The sequence below is a fragment of the Drosophila tropicalis genome, unplaced genomic scaffold (genome assembly GCF_018151085.1).
Source record: "Drosophila tropicalis isolate 14030-0801.00 unplaced genomic scaffold, ASM1815108v1 contig_878, whole genome shotgun sequence".
Classification (NCBI taxonomy): domain Eukaryota; kingdom Metazoa; phylum Arthropoda; class Insecta; order Diptera; family Drosophilidae; genus Drosophila; species Drosophila tropicalis.
Window position 1 is genome coordinate 8,452,284 of NW_027173374.1, and position 21,365 is coordinate 8,473,648.

The window sequence follows — 21,365 nt, forward strand, 5'->3', positions numbered from 1 at the left end:
GTACAGCTTACTTCCATGTAGCTATTGACTTCCGGTTAAAGAAGTAAAATAACTTCATAATTTCTATAAATTTCACAATAGACAAATGTTCTACATTAATAGTTTTGTCTAATAGCATGTCTACCACATCACATTGATCATAGATCAGTTCAAAGATTATTGTTCGATTCATTCACAGAAATGTGTCCTCTTGGACAAAGTATCTCATCTATCTAAATTTAATAATAATGAAATCCAATATCACAAAATGATAAGCAAATGTATGCCTTTCAAATAATTTTTATTGGTATGGGTTATCTATTTATATTTGTGTATGTATTTCCTAAGTCAAGCTATCTAGGCAATCACCTAGTATTTACTGATAAACAAATCTAGCGAATACACAAACAATTACACCAGAAACGACGCCGACTGATCATCATACCGGTTTTGAGGTATAAATAGAGAATTTCGCTGGTCTGTTCGTCAGTTCACCCTATAACTTTGAGTTAGCAGAAGGTAAAAAAAAAAAAAACAGCAAAATGTTCTGGTCTAGTGACAAAACAGCTAAAGACGATTTACAAAAGATGGACAAGCCTTGTTGGAAGTCACGTCATGAGCATAGTCAACAGCGTCAACAGCACCACCATCACCATCATCATCATCATCATCACCATCAGCATGGAGCTCCACCTCCAGGAATAATGGCGAAATACTGGGAAAAGAAACACTGTCATTCCAAGGAAAAGACCTTTATGCCTCCAACAGAACACCGTTGTGGTCCTTCACCTATCATGGCTAAATATTGGGAAAGGAAACATTGCCATTCCAAGGATAAATTTGTTGCAGGAGAACACAGTCATAGACATTGCTTCTTTCGAAGTGATGGTTCGAAACCATCTCCAATCAATGATGAGCGTAACGGTTGGTTCTGGGAATAAATTCAAAAGGATGTAGAAAAAGCTATTATATGTATTTATTGTTGAAAATATAAAAAAAAAATATGAAAAAATCGAAAACAATCATTAGAAAACTCCCTGAGGAAATTCTTCAAATTCGGATGTTTCCAAGCACTATCCTTGCCATTACATAACCAGTTTATGAATATGCATCTTTTAAAGCCTTAAACCATAAAATCTGTTTTATTGTGCTATTAAAGGGAATCTAATGAAAAGTGGGCCAACTAATTTGTAATGAATATCCAAAATGTATGACGATATCTACAACAACTCTTGCATATTCTCATGTGCGTCATCGAGTGAGTCTCTCACATTTCGGCCCCCCTTTCCACGCATTTGAAAATTAGGTAGAAGCACCCTGTATGTTGGCAAATATGCAAATTTACGCACATCAAAAAGTAAAAGTTCTCGAGAGTAGACCATAAAACAAAAAACTAGCCAAGTAACCGAAAAAAAAAAAATTGTTAAGAAACATTGATTTTTTTGTTCTTTTGTTTTGCCTACCAACTCCTCAAGGCAGGTGATGGTCACTGCGGGTGGTGGTGTAGCCAGGCTCAGGTCAGAAAACACGATTAAACCGCACTGATTATGGGTTACGACCGTTTCGTAGACCAATTTCATTTTCGCCAAGTGCAGAACTTCTAGCAAAAGAGAGCAAGAGTCTCAAGTGGAAGGAAGGCAAACTATAGTTGGTCTTGGACTTCTTGGCCGTCTATTGGTGACGGGTCATTTGCACGCAATCCATGACATCATTAGTGGGGTTTTGGAGGCTTTTATAGTTTTTGGGCCCATAGCCAAAAAATATAATGTTTGAGTGAAAATAATTGAGTGAAGTTTCACAGAAAAATGTGGAATATGTAAAATATATAAAGCTCCCACTCTAGTTTAATCGAGATATTTATAATTTAAATAGAGGATTGAGTGACATTTTTTTAATTGGAATCGAAATTGCAATTTCGTTGTTCTTGTATTATTAAATTGCAATTACATACTACATACGAGTTGGTTGCATTTCCTGTTCTACATGCAATTTTCTCTGTTGTTTGTCATTAAACAAGGAAATGCATGACCTTCAATTATTGCTGAACTTTGCTCTGATTCAAGTTTATAAGAACCAGTCAGCCATACATGTGAGATTTCTATAAACCTCAGCAATTTCAAAACTGAAGATTACACACTTGCTTTTTGCTCTCAGTCCTTAACTACAATGGTCATAATTCCATATTAAGCATTATTCCTTCGTCTAACCAAATTCCTCGAGAAGAAACTAATTAGATTAAATAACTTGTACAATAGTAATTATGGCAATTAATTGTATATGAACTTTGACCTCTGTATAGCCATTAATCTTAGCTTTAGGAATTATCAATAACTACATACATTTATGTTTATAAGTAAATTCTTTCTTCATTAAAGGTTTTGAAAGAATATTTTTGCTTGTAGGTCAAGTCTAACTTTTTTCTTCTATTTTCTTCAGACTTTAAACAGTTTGCAGATTGTAATGTAAAAGAATAAACAAAATTCTAATCTAAATCTATACAAGTTACGAAAACTGCACACAAATGAAATCGATTGAGATTTTAAAGTGTTGCGGCCATAGCAATAATTTTGTTGAACTTTACAATGGTTGGAAAGCGGAAACAACTAACAGCTCAAAGTTGGGCCAAAAGTTTACGTAAAGAGAGGTTAATCAACGACAAGAACACAAACTATAACTTGCCGCCTTCAAATGCTTCAAACGATTTCTCTCACATCCATGTACATAAATTTACGTTTAGTTTCGTTTTTATCGTGGCACGTGTCCCAAATTTACACGAAATGAGTAACTTCCGATTCCATGAATGAAAAATTACTTACACACCACTGCATAGAGGAGTTTAAGGTGTTTATTTTATGGATTTTCAATTTTCGCACCTGGGGCAATGGACGTTTGTTTTTTGCGAGTCGGCCCAAAACGGGGGGGCGCAGGCTAATCTCTGACTAATTATCGAAACGAAAAGTCAATGTACCACAAAATGAGGTTAATTCTATGCAATCGCACTGGATGCCGTGATTATAATTTTTCCCTCATTGTGCTCAGACGTATTAATTACAAAACAAAAAAGAGAAAACTCATTTGGCTGACTGTCGTAATGTCGTTGGAAATTAATGGAGCACAGGTCATAGAAGACATTTGTCTTAGTAGATATTAAATGGATATATTTTTATAAGAACTTGTAAGATAACATTTTTTGTGGAACCAATCAATCAAGTCGCGATGTCGCTTAGTTGGAGAGCTGTGAGTTGGACAGATTTGAATTGGATAGGTTCGAGCTGTGCTCCGAGTCTGACGATGGATTTGGATGCGATTGCTGCTGTTGTTGCAGTTGCTGCGGCTGTTGTTGTTGCTGTTGCTGCTGCTGTGAATGATGAAGATGATGAGGCTGTTGTTTCGATTGTATGACTGTGCCAGCTTCATAATTGATACGTATCCATTGACTTTCGGTATTCTCTTTCCACAGTGTCACATTATTATCACCGCCGGTGACAGCCAATATATTGCCTGTGGTTGACCACGAAATGCTCCACACTGCATCATCAAATGTGTGCAAAACAGTGGGTGTCCACTGTGTCAAATCGGCATTGCTGCTCCAAATAATCACATGACGATCCTGTGAAGCGGTGGCAATTTGCGAACGTGGCAAACCAATGGATGGAGCCCAAGCCACATCACGTACCCAATCCGAATGGGCTTCTAGGCGCTGTTCTTCCACCCAGCGATCGTTCTCTTCGCGCCAAATTTTGACCAGGTTGTCGCATCCACCACTAACCAAACGTTTCACGGACGTATTGCGTGAATTGACCCGTTGATCAAAAGCGGGGTCAGGTCCTTGAGCTGGGCACCATGAAATGGCATTGACTCCAATGGTATGAGCATTCGGTATCTTTTTGGCATCCCAGACACCATATTCCGTGTTGCAGGTGAGCACTGAGATGGAGCCATCTGAACTGGCACAGGCCAAAACCAAGCCATACTCTGAAGGAGCGAAATCCACCGAATTCACCGATGAATCGTGGTTGCTGTACTCGTAGCTGCAATGTGGCAACATGAGAATTAAATGATAACACTATGTACATACTACTGGGTACGATATGTGTGTGTGTGTGTGTCAGTGTATGTTACTCACAGTTTTGTCCAATCGCGGGGAGATGTCGATTTCCATACAATCACCTTTCGGTCATATGAGCAAGAGGCCAGAATATTTCCGAATTTGGGATGTGCCCATGCTACCTGCCACACTGGGCCCTGGTGACCTTTCAGTTCAGCCACTGCCTTGTTGTTCTTTCGCGATTGAAAAATGCGCACAGATCCATCGGAAGAGCAAGTAGCCAAAAGCAGACCATAAAAGTCCAGAGCCGCGTGATGGACCATGTCCTCATGTTCTGTGTCGATTTCTTGCAGCAGGCTCACCATTTTGGGTTTGATTCTTCTTATAAATGTAATTTAATTAAAAAATGCAAGAATGACTCGGGGTCCGGCTTGACGTGGACCATTAACAGAGCTACCAGATCAAGTTTGTGTTTTACCGTGTCTGGTAGCGCTAACATTCGGGCAGCGTAGCCAGATCGTAAGATAATATACACTTTATGGGCAGCGCTAATTTTTAAGCAGGCTTGCCAGATCCGGTTATGAACTTTACAGAGCGCCACATTTAAAAATTTCTTGCCACTAGTAAAATTGCTCGGTTTTAATATAGAAAATTCAGTTAATATTTACAAATTTTACAACTTTCAAATTGTTAAGCTTTGAAGGATATATTTTTTTTAATAATTCCATAAAAAGAATAATTCCTGTCAAAAGTCAATACAAACCAATTAAAAAACGAGAAATTAAAAATTTTTCTGAAATATTTTAAAGGAATTCCGAAGAATCTCTGCTTACTTGGCGTTGAAGCCCACCTGGTGGGGGGTTTTGTAGGTGCCAATTTCGCGCACATCTTTGGGACTCTTCCATCTTTTCTTCTCAATGACCATGCAATTATTTTTACAGAGTTCCGCTCTGGCTGCTGATGCTGCTGCTGCTGCTGACCTCGCGCAGTTAATCATTCTCATCGATAATTGGCTAGTGCGATGTCTCTATTCTCGTTCTCAGAGATTTAACGGCCAAAGTACTAGAATTTATAGCTTGCATTATATTCGGACAGTTTAATTGGGTATCGACATTTATTAATTTGTTCTTCTGTTTTGTTTTTATTTTGTTTCGTTTCTTTTTTTTTATTATGCCGGTAATTTGCGGACCCATTGCGAATCCTTTGGGCCTTTCAACACATTAGGTAAACATTGTGTTTTCATATTGTTTTCTTCGTTTTGCTTTTTAAAAAAAAACAGCGTATGCTATGCACATTAATTAGGCAGCTTCATTAGACACATGTCCATCAAAAGCCAGGAGAATCTGAGTATCATGCGGATGCGCCTTCGGCCAGTAGGAAGAGCGAGCGAACGAACTGCTGCTTCTGCCTCTTCGTGTTGCCTGTTTTATGTAATTAAGCCAGGCGCTCACTATTTAAATTGCTGCCGGACTGAAAGCAGGGCGGGTAGGAGCATGAAGAATGGATACTCTGACGACTGGGGTAGTGGGGCCCACGGTCTACGCGTCTTGCCAGTGTATCACGAATTGGCAATTGAGAAACCCCACAGAACTGCAGACTTCACTGGCTACATACAAACATACATACGTGCAAGTCTGAATCTGCGTCTGAGTCTGATTCCTGAGCAATTTGCCAAGGCCTTCGCGTCCTCCTTCTCCACATACTGCTGCTGCTGCTGCTGCTCAGCGTCATCCTCATCAAGATCCTCACCCTCAGTCGGGTAGAGGAGCGACGTTCGCTCGTCAGCGCTTGAGCCAATAATTATGGTTATTAATCGGCTCGAGAATTGGCTGCTAATTTGCAGTTTAGTTACAAATTCTGGCCGCCAGCGTGCAATTACCTGTTTAAATTATAGCTTCAAAATAAACAAAACACCGCAACGCCCGATTTCGAATCGAAATCGGATTCAAACTCAAACACTGCAGAGAACCAGAGGAAATCAGGGTCACAATGCTTTTTTGTATTCTTCTCAAAAAGTGCATCATCGCGCATTGACTTTTATGTGTTTGCTTATCACGCTTATCAGGTCTAACTATAAGGTCAATGGTAAAGTTTGCCAGACATCCTAATAATGATCATGGATACACTCAACAAAACTTCTTTTCTTTTGGTGTAGCCAGTGCCAAGTCAAGGTACAACCAGTAACACTGACAGAAAAATCTTTAACCGAATGCAAATTCTGTTTCTGCAGGTACAAGAATAATACGATTTATAATAAATACCTAAGTTTGTAGAGTTCCTTATCAATTTGATAATAATAATAATAATTAAGACATATTACTTTACATACATACATTGTATAGATTCCTTACTAAGTAGATGCACTTTAAGATTCATTTGATCTTTTTCTCAAGGTTTTTTAAAAAGGATTACTTCTATATTTTGATCCATTTCATGATCAAGATTTAGATAAAGCCACTAAGAAAAATAAGAAAAATTTATGGAATACTATATCTTTTCATATCCTTAATTTTTTGGTGTAGTGTACTTATTTATTTGGTTTCTGTGGTGTTGCCATCGTAGTAGTCAGCTGGTGCGACTGATGGTACTCATAATTAGACGCCAGTTCTGGGCGTTACTCAATCATGACTTGATGGCACAACCTCCTTGAGAACAGGAGATAGGAGCAGAGCAGGAGCCGAAGCTGGCTTATTCAATACACTAGTGCATCTGGTCCGAACACGATTGAGAGCAACTACAACATAATTTCCAGACATTGCATTTGGCTGCTCTTCCCAATTTCGGAGGCGAGCTCGCAACACTTTTGGGCCGCCAAATCAAATCGTGTGCTGTTTATTTAAATAACCATAATTTACTTCACCATCTCCATCTCTTCAAAGGAAAGTAAAGGGTCAAGGAGGGAGGCGAAGGGGTGGCAATTTATTAACCCACACACTATAGACCATGCCCAGCATTTGGCTTTTATGGCCTGGCACATGATTTTCCATGCTTGTGTGAGAACATAAAAATTCAATTTAATATGCCCAAGATCATCGACATATCAGGTTTGGCTTTGTTTCTTTTGGTTCTTTTTTTTGGTTTTAGCTGGAAAACGTTTTGTCTTTGGCAGTTATAAAATGAATTTGGTTCATTATGGTTTACATAATCACTTTCAATGTAGGAGTTGATTGCGGTTGATGTGTGATACTTTATGTAATTTGTTTTTACAAGGGTTTTCAACTCGAAAACTAGTTCTGAATGCTAGACAAAAATTATGTTGCATACTTTTGAGGAAGAGAGCATGGAAATTTACATTTAACAATTAGAAGTTATTTTAGTGTACTGCAATTTCATTATTTAAAATTTACATATCAAGGCCAAATCGTCAAAGATAAATTCATAGGCAAATTGCTTAAATTCCCACTCAAGATCGCGATTTGAAGTCAGCCACAAATTTTCGACTTATTGTTTGCTTGGGATCGAGGAAAACAGATTGTGCGGACTCGCCACGTCAAGTTTAGAAAAATGAGCTTGTTAACGCTCCATGATGAGCCTAGTTAGTGTCTGCTGCCATGATCTAAACCATATAACCCGAAGCCAGATCGATACCTAACAAGCGATCAATGCATGGACTGGAGATGGATGTGAAAAGCCCGGACACCACACATTACACCAGACGAGACGAGGCGAGACCAGATCAGACCAGACCCGACCCGACCGACGAGGCGTAGTCGACTCATCATTAGACTATGCTTTTACCTCATCTTCTTATTTTGCTTTTGTGTGTAAAATTACAACACGATAACACGTAATCATTAACGATGCCTTTGCCGTTGCTGTTGCTGTTGCCATTCCCTTTGCCCTTGTCCAGTTGTTTTGCTATTGTCTGCTTTAAAGACGGTGTGAGCAAACAGTTTGTAAGCCTCCAAGACACATAAGCCAACACAACTTCAATTTGCAATTTCATTATCAAACGAGGCAAAGAACATAATTTGACTAAGGCCAAACATTTGGCCAATTTGCAATTGTTTCCATTTTTGCTGTTGTTGTGTTTGTTGCCATCCGCTGGTAGTCTGTCTATCGATCACGTTTCTAACCCAACGGCACGACCAAGATGAACGAGACGAACTAGCACAGTGTTGTAAATATCATTTAAATAAGATATTCAACATTGTTTGAAAACCGTTTTTAAAAAGGACTTCAGTATGTAGATATGGCTTCTTGCGGACAGTTTTTTTTATAAAATTGATTTACTCCAGTATTTCTTATGAATTGAAGTGTGGTAAAACATTAAATAACCTGGCAATGCAATACATACTTTCATGCTTAAAATTTTTAACCACTTTCTGACCACTGTTGTATGGTGATGTTCAGTTGCAGTTGTAAAGTTTACACAAGAACGAAAAGAGACGCCATCACCAGTGTCTAAAGACAATGCGGCTAAAGTTCGGGGAAGAGCTGAAGAGGTAGATGGTCGTAGAAGGGAAGAGTGGGTGCATGACAATTTAGAACCTTTATGCAATTAATTGCAACAGTTTTATACTTGGAATGCGCCTCAGACTATTTCAATTGTGGTTGCTGGTTGGGTTGGTTGGTTGTTGCCCGGCTGCCGTTCTAACCAATTTTGGGCCGTTAATTTAAAAATTGTGCTCACGTTCTGGCAATTTGCTGACCACCCACATGCAAATCTAGACTTTTACTATAGCACTACCTCGCCAATTCGCAGAAAATTAGTAACCTAATGCCCAGCAGCAGTTCTATGGTTAGTGTGCCAGTGTGTGTTTGTAATTTTACATTTGAACATTTGATTTGATCCTGCATTGGGTTTACTTTTTGCCTAATTTGACACTTGAGGCAAAGCTGGAACTAGGCAAAGCAACCAACTAGCTAAATTAGTGTTAATATTAGGGTTACATTGTGTGGATCCATTTTTGCTTATATTTTTTTTATATTAGGATGAGGAGAAATCTAATATTTTGGTATAAATTTAGGTTACATTTGGCATTGTAAAGGCCAATTTAATATCTTCCGACTCGTTTGACACTCAGGCAATATCACTGAAAATCCTTTTCCTATTGAGGATTCCCAATTTGCTTCATTTGTAGAAATGCTTGACATTAGGTTATTGTAGTAGCTTTTGAAGTTGAAGAGTTTCTTACTAAATATACGACAACAAATTATACGCAATAAAATCGTAATGGACACATAATTAATGCTCATTTTTAGATGGAGAAAAATAAATCTTTTTAAATCAAATTTTGGGTTTTTATATGCTGCTATATTTGATTATGATTTTGCATGTATTGCAATTAGAAAGTTTTTAAAGTTTTGACAATAAAGAAGTCAATGTGCTGAGAATTTCATTTAAAATTAAGTTATCAACGTCATTTAAAATACCTTTCAACAAGGTCAATACTTCAGTTAAAATTGGCTTTATCTCTTCAGCAGATAACTCAGTCGTAATAGTTGACAACAATTCTACTACTTTACCTAAAGTAGTCTCAACAGTAGACGAAAGAGAAGTCAAATCAGTAACTGATGTTAACAAGCCGTTTACTTGTCCGATTACTTCTGTTACAGTGTTTATCAAGCCATTAGGTAGAGCACCCACGACGTTTAGAAGATCTCCCACTAATCCGTCTGGTGCACTGGCAACCATTGGCAATACCAAAAGCTGACAAAATCCAAAAGAATTAAAATTTTAGATTCTTCAATACTTCATTTGTTCAAACTTACAGTAAAGAAAACACATTGGGTAAACCATTTTTGGGTCACTTTCGCCATTTTTTAGAACTTCTTTTCGACTTTACTAACTCGAACTGAATGAAACTGTACAAATTTTATTCTCTATTTATATCCAATATTCTAGGGGAAACTTTAATACGTTTGCTTTAGTAGTTCACGATTTAGACATGAAGATAATGCTTTGAAAGCATTTGAATCGTGTTGGTTTTTTAATTTCATTTTACTGATAAGCAGAAAGACACGTTTAAATATTGCAATTATTCTGGTTAATATATCCAAATAGAAGCATGACTGAAAATCGATAATCCTACTGTAGAAAGTAAATATACAAAAACTAAAAGTCATTGATTAATTAAAATAACCAAGTACTCTTAAAATTGTAAAAGAATTTTTTATAATTTGGCATTTTGCAAAGGCAACGCAGAGCAAATTTCTTGACAAATTAACAAAAGAATAAACCAAAATGTCAGTGGAACCGAAGAATGCCAACATCAAAGACACAGTCAGGCAAAACACTCGACGCTGGTTAAGCTTCCTTGTATGGCTGTCAAAGCTAGTCGGGAGTTGGAGTTAGAGCTGGAGCTGGTGCTGGTGTGTTAGGTTATGGACACGTATATAAACACACACAAAGGCAGAGACACACACACCCATAAGTTGCGGCTGGGGAGTCCGAGTCAATATATATTCCAAGAGGAATTCCGCAAATAATTGCAGAGCGACCAAAACTTATGGCAATTGTGTGGTCAGCAAACAGCCTGCCCAGCCTTTAAATCGGGGGTCTGGACACACTGGCATTGGACCTGGAGTTAGAGCTGGAGTCGCATACATCACGTGGCAAGCAGGCAAGCCAGCAAGCAACATTTTCGAATGCAAATAAAAAGTCGCGCCAATAAACTAGACATCGCGACGTCGGCGTATAGGTTGGAAGAGGAGACAGAGGAGGCAAACATACAATGCCAATGCTCGAGTCACAGTCACGGGGATGGGCAGTCGACCCTGCAAATCCACGACGTCATGATGTCTCGCTGGGATTTGGATTTCAGCTTATTCCCTCCCCGCCCTTAGCCGTCTTGCGCCAATGTCTGTGTGTGAAGTTGCTGCTTCTGCATTCTGCTCGATCGCGAAATTGCATACAAATCGGTTGTTTGGTAAATTTAACATAAGCGCGTCAGTAGCGCCTCTGGTTCGTGTGTTTTGTGGCAAGCTTGGAATAATTTAAGCCAAAAGACAGCACCAATAAATGGCCATGCACAGTGGATCCAGCATGAAGCCCTTTTTATTAGGTGTGAATTGCCTAAGTATTGATTCATTTTAGTTGATACAGTCATAGCTAGCAATTAGGGACTAATATTTAAAAATATCTTTCTCGTGGTTTGGAAGGCGGTAATAACACTAGATACAAAATAAATCTTCCAACTATGATCTTGCACCACTGTAAAGACGTACATATCTTGTTAAATCGTCCGGCTGGTTGACCGTTCCCGTTCCCGTCCTGTCTTGTAGCCATCATGTAAAACGTTTTCCTCCTCACCGCTTTCTTTGTCTTCTATTTGACTGCACTCTGTTCGCATTCGGATTCATCCATGTCGCCGCGCCTGTTGATCAGTGTCGTCGTCATCATCGGTGTCCATTGTCGTCTGTTGTAGTTCTTGTGTTGTTTTAGTTGTAGTCGCTGATGTTGCTCTTGCTTTTTGCCGACGTCCATTTGAGTCAGACGTTTGGGCTTGGGCGCTGCAATTTGTTTGAGTTACGGCGCTTGTAAGCACACTTTAAGGATCCATTGTATTCCAATCAATAAGCCGAGCACGGGCAATACAATGGGACAGACCGAGTTCTCATCATATGTGCAAATAGTTCGGTGTGTGTGTGCAACTGTGATCAACTGGAGCGCCGTTCCTCCCTGTCGTCTTTTTATTTTTTTCCGAATTACAGAAGAGAAAAAAAATAGTGTTAGTTTTCAAAATGGAAGTACCTCAAAAGGGTGTGGAAAATCAATCAACTATTGACTGGCTGAATCTTCTTATTGGTTTGAAGTAAGTAGACTTTTTTAAAAGCATTTTTAATTAATATTTTGTTTAATCTCATTTTCATAAAGTAAAATAGCTTTGATTTCATAGGAAGTCAATTTATTTGAATCTCTTTCGTTATTTTTGTTCATGTCAGTAACAATTTGAATATACTTCCTTGATCGATTCAATAATTATCTGTTTTGCATCCTCTTTGGAATGGCAATTGTCACCTACACCCTGTCAATTCGTCCAAACCAATTGACTTCCAATTAAATGTGGCAGAGCGTTCCGTTAACACGCAATGGAACTATGCAGTTACTTGCTTCTCGACGTATTTTTTTGCCAAACAACAAATTGCCATACCAAGTCGTTGCACCACCACTCACAGAAGCAACATCCAGTTGCATTTCATTAGCATATCATTTCAAAGGCGGGGGTGAAGCAACAACAACAACAATCACAAGAACAACTACAACAACAACAGTAAGAAAGACTATAATCAGAGTCAAATTTATGTGCAAAGCAATGCAATGGAAGTAAGCAACCAGTCAAAGGGATTAACGAGGATTAGCCTGGCAATGGAAACAGCATGAGCAACTGCAATTGACTGGCATGACGAATCTGAATCCAGAGATGGAGATGAAACAGAACTCTTGTTTTGGAGCCCATCGTTTGCCTTTGCCTTCGTCTTATTCTTGCTTCTCTACTGATGGCATTTACGATAAATTTACGCAAGTCATTCGTCTGCAGCTCATCATTATAAGTTGAGTTGCGGAGCATGAACAAAATATGCAAAACAGAATTGCATTAAGGCCGCAGCTACTGCTGATAATTTGAGTCGAGGGTAAGGAGCCATGGCATACAAATGTGAGGAGGGAAGGAGAGGGTAGAGGCAAATTGCAATGAAAACGCAAAACAAACAAAATGTCGCCACATTAAGCGGCTGAACATTTCTCAAATGTCACGTATACGTCATGTGGGCCTCAACTCCATCTCCAAGCCCCTTCCTCCTTTGGCTCCTCTGCAGTGGCAATTAATTAATCCTGCACTTGGTAAAAAGAACGACACACAGACATACATACTTATGTACTATGTAGTAGATACTAACTAGACAGTGACCGGTGCCACGTCTTTTTGACTACATCTTCATTTTCATTCAGCGAGCCTCATTCATAGGTCTGGGAAATGTGTCTAGGAACAGGTGAAGATGTTCACATAAATTACCACCTCTTCATTAGCCGTGCGTACACGTAGACGTTGCAGTGCGACACTGCTTACTGCACAGTGGTTCAAAACTGATATGTTATTAATTGTAAATATTTTCTTTGCTAAAATTTCTTTCATATGGAAATGAACCTAAATTCATTGTTGATTTTAATTTGTTAGGTTGTTAATTCTGTTTTATTTGCAACCACAGTACCTTTACCTCTACTCATTGGCTTGAGCAGGCTTAATGGAATTTAATTTCTTGTTAGCTAGCCCGCAGACTAACTGCAACTGCATCGAGATAAGAGGCAGAACTTCGAGTCGACTCGAGTTGCACGTTGCGTGCCTGACCCCATAAGCCGGCATATGGCATAGCTTTGGTCTTAGTCTTGGCTTTTAGTTTTCTTTTAGGCTTAGTCATAGTGTTTGTGTTAGTTAGGTTCGTTGGCTTGCTTCCTGTGACACAGTTCTGGCAATTAGTCATAGAAATCACGTATACGCCTGCGTGTCTGGCAGCCATTTTTAGGCCTCAACGTCAACGCTGGGCTTTTGTAATTTTAATTACTTCCCCTTTACTGAAGAGCTAACAACTCCTGTATTGCAAGGACTCGGTTAGCAAGTGACGGTAGATTGTTTTACAACATAATTAAGCAACGATGAAGTGAGTACATGTGCATACACACAGAAACTCACACACACACCCAAGCAAATGAGGCAAATTATGAAGTGCAGCCAAGTGCATGTATTTTGAATCTGCCTTATGATATTGAATCAGTAGAGAGAGGGAGCGAAAGGGGGACTGATGCATAATAAAAAACGTCAGTCATAAAAAGCCAAACAACGCCCCTGTCATTCTACATGAGGTGAGGCAAGGATTCGGCAAAGAGGTGACTTTGCTTGCAACTTTATTGCCATGACCAAGGTGCGATAACTACAGCAGCAGTAACAAGAACAACTTACAAGTGCCAATGTCCAGCAATCTGAACGACTTTTGGATACTCTCAGACTAAAATTCGAGCAGTGTGAAATAAAAACTGTTCATAATTTATATGATATATGCCCCTTGATACCCTAAACTTGCCGTGAGCATAACAAGAGGCAGCGACATTTGCAACAAGTCAACAACCATTCGACACACACTTGCCACTTGACCACTGCCTGGCGACTGCCTGGTGTGAAAGCGTGTTCCCTCTCATTTCCCCCTAATAAATGCCCCCTCCTCGTTCCTTATAATGGTGCTGTCTGTCCGAACTCTGCTCTGTCCGTTAAAGCGTTCAGCATCGATTCGTTATGATTGCATGTTAAATGGCTCCCGCTGAGTTATTACGAGACAAAATCCTTATTTATCGCTTTCAGATTTATTTGTAAACGATTTTCATGCCCATCGCCCTGGACCTGAAGTTGGTCCTGGTCTTCTGGTTCTGAATTCGAACTCAATTGGACTTGGCAACGACTTTGTATGGCATGTATGTACGTTTGGATTTGTATCTTGATGGTCAGTTGTTTGCTCAGTTCCTCCCCGTTTCTTCGTCTCTCCCTCTTTCTGTCCGTTGGCAATTTTTCCTCGTTTCAACGCCTCGTTTTATTCCAATTTTTTCCAGGCAATAAACGAAGGCTATTCCTATTCTATGTTCTCAATGATTTTCTGCACCATTTTTGACATATCTATTTTAGGCAAGTCAATTGCTTGCATTTAGATTGAAAAAAGCAACGAGATTTAAACCGTGAGTTTGGCATTTGATTTATCCTCTTAAGGAAATTTATGTATTATGTTTTTGCAGTAGGTATCTAGGACTATTGGCTTTTTAGCGTTTACGTTAGTATAAACTATATCTAAATGAATTTTGCATTTGTTAAAGAAGAGTTCTGTACAAGTTCGGGGGATCAACTATTTAATATATTGATAGAATTATACATCGAATCCCTAGACAATTTCCAAATGATCGTGCTCATTTACATTTCGTCACTAAGTTAGTTGACCAATTAGTCTAGAAATGCTTATGTACATAAATAATCGCTTTAAATCGTTTTTGGTAAAGAATTCACAGATTGACTGAATGAAAGAGCGCAGGGGAGAAAATAAGTGTGAGAGAGTAAGAGAGATTTTGGGATGTCGACGCCTTCTGTTAACAACCGGACAACCTCCGCGTGTTTGGCATGGCTTATTAAAACGCAAACGGCTTTTTACGATGGCAATAAATTGAATGTGCTTGTGGATTGTGGCCTTTTTTTCCTGATCCCCTTTGGATGGCAATGGCTATGCAAAAAAAACGGAGTATAGCCACGGCAGCAGCAACGGCAACAACAACAAACAAACAGTATGCAACAAGAGGGCAGCGTTTATGGCTTAAATTAATAAAATAAGCTTTGTCAGACAATTTACAACGCGTCTTCAGCGAGCAGATTACGAGCACGCGGGCACGAAGAACTCGCAGACGACGATCTTCTCCACTGTTGCCTCAGTGTCTACCTTGTCTCTGGCCGTTTGGTTTAGTTCTCGAGACCAACTCGAACTTGGACTGTGACTGTCGTATCCACTGATTCTGGTTTAGTTAGATGCAGATGCCAAAGAGGAGAGCGGCGAGGGTGGCAGAGAAGGAAGTGTGGATGCTAGGCGGGAATGTGTGTATATGCATGGTGTTTGCTTCGTTAATTAGTGAACATATTTCGTATAATCGGTGTCATATTAGTTATAAATTGGATAAAAGCTCAAAACGACAACTTAATTAATTTTAAATTCCAATTTATAAGCGGAAAATGCAAAAGTGTTGTTGCTGCCCCCATAACAATGTGGCGATGGTGTGCCTTTGATAACGATTATGGAAATGCAATGGCAATAAGAGGACCCACTCCTAAGCCAATGGAGTTTCAGCTAATCATGTAGCCTTTCATGTAGTTATTTTATAGAGAATAGAGACGGCAGCGTGATCAAATTAGAGAACAAATGATATTATGTGGCAAAAGTTAATAGACAGAAGAAATGTTTTTGCAATCGACGTATTAAAGGTCTACCTTGATATTGGTTAAAAATATTTACTCGCTGATTCGACACATCTTCACGTTGTCATCCCTAATCCAGAGGTCTATCTGCCACAGCTTCATTTAAATTTTCGTTTTTTCTCTTTTGCTTTTAACTCTCTTCTACTCTCCTTTTTATTTTTGCTGGCTTTTGCCAATTCTGAGAATTTTATGTTGCCTTGGCTCGATGGCTGTTCGTTGCTGCGGCTGCTGTTGCTGCTCCTTTGGGCCCCCAATTCGATTCCATGTCTGGGCAGTTGATATATTGCAACGATCATCAGTGATCATCATTTTGTTTTGAGGAGATTGCATTTCGATCAGCAGCAAGCAGGCGCTGCAACAGCAAATCGAGAAGGCCGAAGATGAGGTTGAGAGACTAAGACTGGGGACTGCGGATCGGGTCTGTAAGTCACAGACTCAGGGGCCGAGGCCGCGCATCAACTGTAAATTATCTTATAACTTAATTCATTAATAAATTTATGAATTGATCGTTGTAAATTGTTGATATTTATTACTATACCGATTTGTGACATTGTCTTGCCTCGATCTTCGTGTGGTCATTGTCTATTTGGTTGATAAATTTTCTTCAAAACTCTTTCAGCCTAGATACAAAAGCATCGCCAGTGGGTTGTAGTTGTTATAAATGGCCTGGTCATTTGTCAGGCACTGGCGTTTTTTCATTTTCCATTCCCCTCTCTTAACTCCAAGACATTGTAATTAATGTGGCATTTAGATTTAAAGACGATTTGCTTAATTTATATTGATAAATTTCAATTATTAAGTCATCATCATCAACAAAAGTAGATGCCAATGAATGAAACCGCACACAAATGACATCTCTAAATAAATGAATGAATGAATAAATGAAAGAGAAAGAATTTCACTTCCTGAGGCTTTAATAACGGAAGAACTGAAGAATATAAATACTAATCAATGTAAACATACCTCATAAATATTGAAAAAATAAACCACTCGAACTTGTATTAGTAAAAAACGGACAATCTGCTGGGATTGAAAACATTTTTGGAACTATTTAAATGCATTAGGTAATTTTTGGGAAATTTTTTAATAATTCAATTTGTATTAAAAAGGGTATATACGTTTCGACATGCTCCCATTACTAATCACGTATACTTTGTTCTTGAATTAAGGAAAAAACAAAGTTTTTCGGTCCATTCTATATATAAATGTCAACTTGAGAAGGGTTTCTCTTATGATGAAAGGCTGATTTTAAAAATGTGTGGAAGTGTGAGATCCCTTAAACAGTTATAAATGTAGTGAATGCTTAGCAGGTGACTCTTTCCAAAGAATGCAATAATTTGGGTTAACCTGGTAGAAAGTCTTTAAGTGTCTTTATCATTGAGTTAAGGGGTTCAGCTTTTGTAAAAATGATTTTAAATTAAAAACAATCAAAATGGGTAAAACTTGCCCTCGTATTCTTTGATAATTTCGCTGACTGATAAAGTGAAGACTTCAGTGGCGACAGCTTGGGATCGCAGCCTTCTTCAGAGACTTCTTGCCGCATTTATTTTGCTAATCCTGATCTCAGGTGGTGCTGATGCTGGTGCTATCGCCTTCAACGACGACGATGATGATGATGACGATGAGCATTGGCCGGGCATAAGACGGGCTGAATTTTGAGTCCAAAATCATTCTCTGTCTTCACTACATGGAATGATTTTATATGGTTATATTTCTTACTTTTGACAGCAACAAGGATCGTTTGTCGTTGAAAGAGTGTTGAGTGCTGCCGCTGCTGCTTCTGCTGCTGTCTGTCTGTCTTTCTGTTCCCAAGGAATGTGTCAAATTAACACACAATGGTCAACCTAATACATTATACAATAAGTGTGTGTGGTTAACAATGATCCAAAATCCACATTTCCCCCAAAAACAAAAAGATGTAGATACACACATAAGTGTCCATGTGCATATAAACAACACTCTTACTCATAAATTGTGATCAATCTTGTAAGTAGCTAACAATACATAGGGACGAATCGGTTAATCGCTTAATTTATGCAACTGCTACAAATCGTAACAATGTTGCGAGGGGCAAATACTTGAGTTTGGTTCTTTTTTCCCTGGGTTGGGGTTAATAAACGATCATTTAATAACCATTTTAATGCCAAATTTACGATCGTTTTATTTGCATAAATTACCAAAGTTGCCAACTGTGGCCACATTAATTTCCCAACCCAGTTGCCAATAAAATGTTATTTATGAACAAAAAAAAAAGAACAGGGAATACAAAAAATACCTTCTTCACTGCCTTCAGAACAAAATATGGTTGAAAGGAAAAGATATGACCTTTTATATTTATATTCGAACATCTATCTGCATATATGTATATACAATCATTTCAAAGAGGAAGGCAATAATGTTTATGGGTCTTTGGTTTGCCCTTCACTCTAATAATTTGCTTACTAATAAAGTCATAAAAATTTGCGTCTTGCTCTTATGACAGTTTTCAAGAATTCGATGTGTTGGATAACCAAGAGAATATCATCTTAATCAATTGAAAAATATCCGTGTGAGAACAGCAAAATCAACCTTGATCTTCGGTATAATTTAACAGACTGAAAGTAAGTCTTTAATAGATATACATACTTCTATGTATAATGAATATTTGTGGCAAAAGATTTTCGGTTAAGTCTTTCATTACTGCTAGATAATAGATGTTTTGACAATGTTGATACACATAGATCTCACTTTGCAGATTATCCATAAAATCATCGGGCAGATACAATGATAAGGCATTCTTCAAAAAGAAACAACCCATTTTTATTTTCTTATTCGTTACAAATTTAATCACTATTCTTAAAAATGAAAATATATTTTACTGACTTTTACTTACTTGGAAATTTGGCATAACGATTTTCATTTTAAGATGTATGAATAGAAGATGCATTTCTAGATTAGTTAAGATAAAGTAAGCAACTACTTTTGTTTTTGCCGCTTCTTTTACGATCCTCACGCACCCATAAAATCGTTGTAGATCTTAAAGACAAGAAGCTGCAACAAGTGACATTTTTGTGGATGACAACAGAGTCATAAAGCATATTAGTTTAATGGCCTTCAGAGTAGTTCATTAACTCTGACTCTGATTTTGGTCTTTCTGGCAGTAACCTATGAATGTTCTGACCGGTCGCCTTTTAATTGTCTGTTGGTTATTTTGTTCCATGAACTAGGAAACCGGTTAAGGGCCTCTCATCAAATAGGCCTAGTTGTAAGATTTATTTTGTAGGGTTTTTGCCAAAAAAAATGAAGTGAGAAACATGACATAAAATTAGCATTAGAACTGAGAACGTTGTGTGGTCTGTGCATATTGTGGATCACGTCGCTTAGATGAGGCAGAAATGTATGCCACATGACAAGCAATTAAGCTTTCGGACTCTGACAAAAGTACGTGCCCCGTCCGGTGTCCAGGTCCATTGGGGTTTACTGAACTCGGCCTCAAAAGCTATAAATTTATGACAAATTTTTTAAAAGAAATGGCCACACGGCGTGTGGTTCTCCTGTCGACGGCAGGGTTGAATCTCTCTTACGACGTGGTCGCATTTAACACCACGCATCATTTTAATTATTTATTTGCCCATAAAACAGTCGAAATTGTTGAATATGCTATGAGAAGGGAGGCGTCTGCTCAACTTTCGGCACAGTTTTTCGTTTGGCTGGTTGAAAATCGTTAAATTTAACAAATTGCCAGCGATTTTTATCGCCTTCCATGCCCAGCCCATAGATTGTTTCTGACGCTTTTCCCCTCTCTCTCAATCTTTCGCCCGGACTCTCAAATTTCAAAGTAAACATATTTCACTTTTGTTTTGTATTGCGACAAAGAATGATTGGCCATGAAGCTATGAGGTGAAATGTAAAAAGTTACTCATTACAACATTTTTAAAATGGTCCTTGCTGTTCAATGCCAAATTCTAGATATTGCCAATGTCTTAAATTAAGTTTTACAGTAGAACAAACTTAAGTTTAAGTAAATAATGAACATTAAAAGCAATCGTCAAGTTAGGGACGAGTTTCTGTATATTTCTGTGGCCACTTACTTAGTTTTTTACTCAAAACATCAATTTTATTATTTCAACTTAAAAGTTCTTAAAAACTTGAAGAGCTAAACCTAATGATAATAGTTACTGAAATCCCATGACCAACAGTCTAAGCCAGAATTTAACTGATTGATTATTTGCTACAACATGCACATTTCGATTTGAACTCAAAGTTCGTTGCCTAAGTCTTTTGTTTGGGCAAGGCAAACATTTTTTTGGGGAATTAATGTGATTCGGTTTCTTTACTGCTTGCGATTCAACTAATTAAGTAAATCCATATTAAACATAACAATTTCATGCTTAATTACGAAAAGCAAGTTTAATTAAAGCGTAAAAAGTAAAGATTATTAACAATTTTTTGCAGCTAAGGCAAGGAAAGAGCCAGCTAATTGCGTGCCATATGCAATGGCTGCCAGCAGCCGCAACCATGGCAAACAAAACTTGACAGCTGCCAGTGGGCAACAACAACAACAACAACAACAACAACAAATATGTTAACTGAAAATAACCTGTAATTATAATAATTATCTGTAAATTATATGGCGCATTTACAATTGCACACGGATTCATGAGCTTGTCATAAAAATTTTAAACAGTTAACTTGTCTGCTTTTATTTGCCAGTGGTCAAATTTCATTCAAGTGTATGTCGGCTAATACCGGTTGCAATATTTAATGCACTGTAAAAAATTTGTATATAGTTTTGAATTACATATGGACCAAGGTGTTTATTATCCAAAACCACATTAGGTCTATATATGTATAACTACTAAAGCTGACTTAAAATAAATTTAATCAATTATTTTGTTCAGTGTATGCCACAAAACAGCACACACAATTGCAGCACTAACATTGTATGTATATGTTTGTTTAAAACGTGATCATAGTCTCCATTTAGAAATTAAACCAAATTTCATTCGCTTGTTAAATTGTCGCGTACTCGCACTTTTGGCCTCATCCGGTGGTCTCCCCTCTCGTTCCCGTATGCCATAACGTTGATTCTTCGTAATTGAAACGAGTTTGACACAAGTGAACACAAGTTTTCATCATCATTGTCAGATGTTTCGCCAGTTTGAGTGTCGGTTATAAAGTAATTAGCCTCAATTTAATGTTTATACTTTGTTGATTATGATTATGTTAATTATACGACTTTATGCGACAGTTTTTTTTCGGTTTTGTGCTTGCTTAGCTTTTAAAGACATATAGAAAAGGGGAAATTCAGGTTAAACCGGCGCTGGTGACTCTGATGAACTCAAAAGTGTGACATGGGACAACAAGATGTTGCCAAATAATGGAGGTGGGGGTTTAACTAAAAGACTCTTAACCGCAAA

General features: G+C 38.2%; 2 protein-coding genes and 1 long non-coding RNA gene across 3 annotated transcripts in view; 1 reads left to right on the forward strand and 2 right to left on the reverse strand.

The window, feature by feature from the left end:
- Positions 1–21,365, forward strand: part of ems (empty spiracles) — a 75,845-nt gene that overhangs the window by 10,313 nt on the left and 44,167 nt on the right.
- Positions 3,111–4,491, reverse strand: Sec13 (secretory 13). The gene is made up of 2 exons (XM_068299778.1): positions 4,106–4,491; positions 3,111–4,010 (listed from the first exon to the last, which is right to left on the reverse strand). The coding sequence occupies exons 1-2, from the start codon at positions 4,390–4,392 to the stop codon at positions 3,203–3,205; spliced, it is 1,095 nt and encodes a 364-aa protein (XP_068155879.1). The 5' UTR covers positions 4,393–4,491; the 3' UTR covers positions 3,111–3,202.
- Positions 9,263–9,830, reverse strand: LOC137585398 (uncharacterized). The gene is made up of 2 exons (XR_011033556.1): positions 9,743–9,830; positions 9,263–9,680 (listed from the first exon to the last, which is right to left on the reverse strand). It is a non-coding gene; the product is annotated as an uncharacterized lncRNA (long non-coding RNA).

What these genes read in the sequence shown, in the direction of transcription:
- Sec13 (XM_068299778.1), bottom strand. Translation starts at nt 4,392, where the DNA reads ATGGTGAGCCTGCTGCAAGAAATCGACACAGAACATGAGGACATGGTC. An exon ending in CCCCGCGATTGGACAAAACT is followed by an intron (nt 4,011 to 4,105) that starts GTGAGTAACATA and finishes GCCACATTGCAG; the next exon opens with CTACGAGTACAGCAACCACG.